General features: G+C 46.2%; 1 protein-coding gene across 2 annotated transcripts in view; it reads left to right on the top strand.

The window, feature by feature from the left end:
- The window catches only part of Gprc5d (G protein-coupled receptor class C group 5 member D), a 12,292-nt gene extending 11,279 nt beyond the window's left edge, over positions 1-1,013 (top strand). For both annotated transcript variants that reach the window (XM_021191420.1, XM_021191419.1), the window contains one exon: positions 739-1,013. In XM_021191420.1, coding sequence (XP_021047079.1) covers positions 739-746 — 8 coding nt within the window. In that variant the 3' untranslated portion in view covers positions 747-1,013. The remainder of the gene's footprint in view (positions 1-738) is intronic.
- Positions 1,014-4,560: the final 3,547 nt, after the last annotated feature.

Here is a 4,560-nt window from a genome sequence, read left to right as displayed (position 1 = left end):
ACCGTCTTCTTTAATTAAGAGTTGGGATAGGGATGAGGAACTTTTGCACAATGAGAAAAAAAAATTGTTTTTAGCCATTCCTGCAAAGAGTTTCTGGTCTACAAATTGAGTTTCAGGACAGGACAGCCAGGGCTATACACCTCGCAAAAAAAAAAAAAAAAAAAAAAAAAAAAAAGTTTTATTAATGACCAGCAGTGGAGCATGATGTCAATAGGTTTGTGTGATGGTTAGTTTCCACTGTCAACTTTACATAGCCTAGAATCACCTGGGAAATGAGCCTCAAGTAGGGATACTTTGGCTTATGGCCATATCTGTAGCAGAGTGACTTAATTACTTAATGTAGTGTGGGAAGATCCAGCCCACTGTGGGCAGCACCACTCCCTAGGCAGGAGATCCTGGCTCATATAAGAGGAGAAATAGAACTGAGCACAAGTTAGCAAGCAATGAGTATACATTCATTTCTCTCTGCCTTTAACCTTGGATATGATTTGACCAGTTGCCATAAGTTCCTGCCACCTTGACTACAACCTGGAATAAGTTAAAATAAACCTTTTGTCACCTGAGCTGCTTTATGTGAGGATATTTTATCACAGCAGTAGGAACAAAACTAGAACAATTTGGTAGTTTGGTTTTTTTGTTTTGTCTTGTTTTGTTTTTTTAACTAACAAAGACTCGAATGGTAGTGAAATGATATTCGGCTCAGAATGTTGCTAACAACATCTCATCCTTTCTTTCCAGACTGTTGATCCCAGCCGGGAGTATCTCATTCCATCAGCTACACTAAGCCCACAGCAAGATGCAGGATTATAAAGCTACCAGAAACAGCATAGAGACAACCTGGAAGAGTGCCCTGCTCCACACAGCTCTGAAGGGCCCAGGAGAGCACTGGACACACTGTCAATGAAGTGTCTGTCCTGTCCCTTCCTCTCTGTTTCCTTGCCCTTTCCACTCTTCTGGACCCAGCCTCTGAAGATTGTCATGTCCTGCACAATTAAAATCTTGTTGCCACCCTACTTACTGTGTCTTCGGCATTTATTTAACTACATGCTATATAACTATTTAACTGTACTTATCCCAAGACATTCAGCTTGTCTATGTGTAAAGCATGTTTGTCCAGTGTCTGTGGAGGCCAGAAGAAGATGTCAGATCCCCTGGACCTGGACATCCAGGCAGTTTGGAACACCTGATGTGCTGAGAACTGACCCCTGGTTCCCTACAAAAGGAGCAAGTGCTCTTAGCTACCGAGTCTCTCCAGCATTAATCCCTACCACTTACCTGTAACAGTATTTCTCTGTTTTTTGAGGTTTGCTTGTTTGCTTGTTTTGCTAGCGTGTGTGCACATGCATGAGTGTGTGTGTGTCTATGTGTGTACACGTGCATGCGTGTGTGTGAGTGTACATGCGCACATGCACACATGTGTGTGTGTGTGTCTGTGTGTCTGTGTGTCTGTGTGTCTGTGTGTGTGTGTGTGTGTGTGGTAATTGTGCCATGATGTGCTTATAGAGATCAGAGGCCAACATCAGGTGTCAGTTGTGGCTTCTATTTTATTTGAGACAATGACTCTTGCTGTTTGCTGCTGTGTAGACAAAGTTATCTGGCCCACAAGCTTTTCATGGCTCTTCTGTATCTGCCTCTTGCCTCCCTGTAGAAGCTCACTAGGGTTCCAGACACATGAGCTACCATGTCCAGCTTTTACATGGGTTCTGGGCATCCAGTGCACATCCTGATGCTTGCATATAAATACTTAACCCACTGAGCCATCTTCCCAGCCCTGCTCATTTGTTCTGTGGGCCAGGGTCTTGTGACGCAGCCCCAGAAAACTTCATGATGCTCTTCCTTTCTCTGATGCCAGAGGATTTCCTTCTGTTTGGAAGGGGCCTAACGTTGCTTTGCACACCTGTAGCCCACTTTCTAGGTACAGACAATCCGTCATCAGACATTTGGGTTACTTCCACCTGTGGCCACCATGAATAACACTATAGACAGCTACAAGAATATCTTAAATCCTTTACTTTATCTATATCTCCAAAAGTGAGATTGCTGGGCTATATGCAAATGTCATTCCTGAGTAATGCATTATTAAATTTTAATATATTTATCTGGGGATGCTCCATGCATGCCATGCTTTGGAAGTCAGTGAAAAGCTTGTGGGAGGCAACTCTCTCTGTCCTCTATGTGGGGTCCTGGCCATCAGACTCAGGTCACCGGGCTTGGCCTCGGGTCTATTTACCCATTGAGCCACCATGCTGGCCACATTCTGAGCAGTTTGAGGAGACATTCTATTTGCTTTTTATCTCTCCCCCATTCTCTATCTGTCAGAAGTGGTAGATTCTCTGATATCTGCAGCTCCCTGACAATGCTTGTTATTTTCTGGGCAGTTTTGTATTCACGATGGCGTCCTAGTGGGTGGGACATGTTTGGTCGCCTTTCATAAAGAAACCTTTGAGAGCCTGAGGAGATAGTGCAATGGAGAACATGTGCCCGGCATGCACAAAGTCTTGGGGCTGATACCTAGTGCTATCAAAACAATCTGAAAGAAAACAAGGAAGCCAGGAGGGAGCAGGGAGGAGAGGAGGAGCAGAGAGAGAGGAAGGAGGGAGGAGAGAGGGAGGGAGGGAGGGAGGGAGGGGAAATGGACAGATGAAAGGAGGGAGGGAGGGACAGAAGGACAGAGGGAGGAAAAGGGGAAGAGCAGGCAGCAGGTGGGAGAGATGATTCAGCAGGTAAAGACGCTTGCTGCCAAATTTAATGAGTTCAGTTTCCCAAGGGACCCACACAGTGGAAGGAAAAAACCAGCTCCACTCACTTACTGGGGTGGGGCATACACCCATATACCACCCATATACCCCATACCCCACACACATGTACACACAAATAAATAAATGCACTTTCTATTAAAGAGAGCTAGGTGTGGAATTTGAAGCTTACCTGGTCTACATAGGGAGTTCCAGCCAGGGCTACATAGTGGGACCCTGGCTCAAGGAAGGGAGGAAGGGAGGAAGGAAGGGAAGGAGAGAAAGAAGGAAGGAAGGGAAGGAGGAAGAGAAGGAGGGAGGGAAGGAGAAGGAAGGGGGGTCAAATTCTGATGACCTAGAATCATCTATAAAGTGGCAGCAGAATCCTGAGCCACAACATATCCATACATGGACATTCCCATGGGCTGTCCAGCAGGTGACATCCCACAGTGTCACCGCATGCATGGAGACAGCTGGAGCTAACAAGGCAGCACGCAGACTTGCTTTCATGGGCCAGTAACAGCTGGTGTTCATAAAGGCATCAAGCAGTGGCCATGAAAGGCAGCCTGCCACCTCGGAGCCTTTGATGAGCTGGCACCTTTGTGTCTGACACCACCTCCTCCCAATGATTTCATCTGTCCCTGATTTCTTAGATGTCCCAGGCACAACAGGACCAGAGTCAGAGATGTGCATCCCAAGTATTCTTGACGGTCAAAAATAGTCCCTTGCCTTGCAGACCAGGAAGCAGAAGTCAAGAAATAGGATGGCTACTCAGTAGTCACGAGCACTGGCCAACTTTCGTGCCTTCTAGGCCAGTCCTTCCCCTTTAGAAGGCCTCTATTTCTGTATGAGCAACTTAGGTGTGCCCCCCTGAGAGAGTCAAATGACAGATTTCAGACCTTTGAGGGTTGAGGGTCTATGCAATGGCCCAGTGAAAAATAACAAAGGCTGTGTGCACGTGCACGCTCACGCTTGTGTGTGTGTGTGTGTGTGTGTGTGTGTGTGTGCGTGTGTGTGTGTGTGTGTTCTCTTTCACAAGCACAAACCAGAAAGCCCCTTTAAGGACCATCATTCAGCACCGTTCGCTCCCTAGTAACAAACATATTCTGAGCACCTTTGAGGAACTAGAAATAAATAGCTGTAGAACTCAAGCCGAGACATGGCAGATAGCATTGCTTCAGCGGGGCCTGTGGTCTTGTGGAATAAATGACACAGCAGAGGTAATTCCAGGGATGTGGCTTCTTCATTTCACATATGGAGAAAAGGGTCGTGCCCAGGATAATGTGCCTCACTAGTGACTGAACAAAGCATGTGTGTATCTCAAACTATAGAGCATTGGGGATGGATGTGTGTGTATGTGTGTGTGTGTGAGCTCACCCGTGTGCCAGGACATAGGACAACTTTCAGTACTCTACTCTCTCCTTCCACAGTAGGATAGCTCTCTCTCTCTCTCTCTCTCTCTCTCTCTCTCTCTCTCTCTCTCTCTCTCTCCCCCCCCCCCCAGTAACATAGGGAGACAGGGTGGCTATGTACCTACCCCTGGTAGGAGGAGATAAAACTCCTCAAGAAGACAAAAAAAGTTTGGGGATAATATTCTCTTAAGAATAAGTATTAGGGGGGGCTGGTGACATGGCTCAGTGGTTAAGAGCACCGACTGCTCTGCCGAAGGTCCAGAGTTCAAATCCCAGCAACCACATGGTGGCTCATAACCATCTGTAACAAGATCTGACACTCTCTTCTGGAGTGTCTGAAGACAGCTACAGTGTACTTACATATAATAAATAAATAAAAAATCTTAAAAAAAAAAAAGAATAAGTATTAGGGG

This window comes from Mus pahari, chromosome 2 (genome assembly GCF_900095145.1).
Source record: "Mus pahari chromosome 2, PAHARI_EIJ_v1.1, whole genome shotgun sequence".
NCBI lineage: Eukaryota > Metazoa > Chordata > Mammalia > Rodentia > Muridae > Mus > Mus pahari.
The sequence above is the reverse complement of the archived record's forward strand: the minus strand, read 5'-3'. Positions and strand labels throughout refer to the sequence as shown.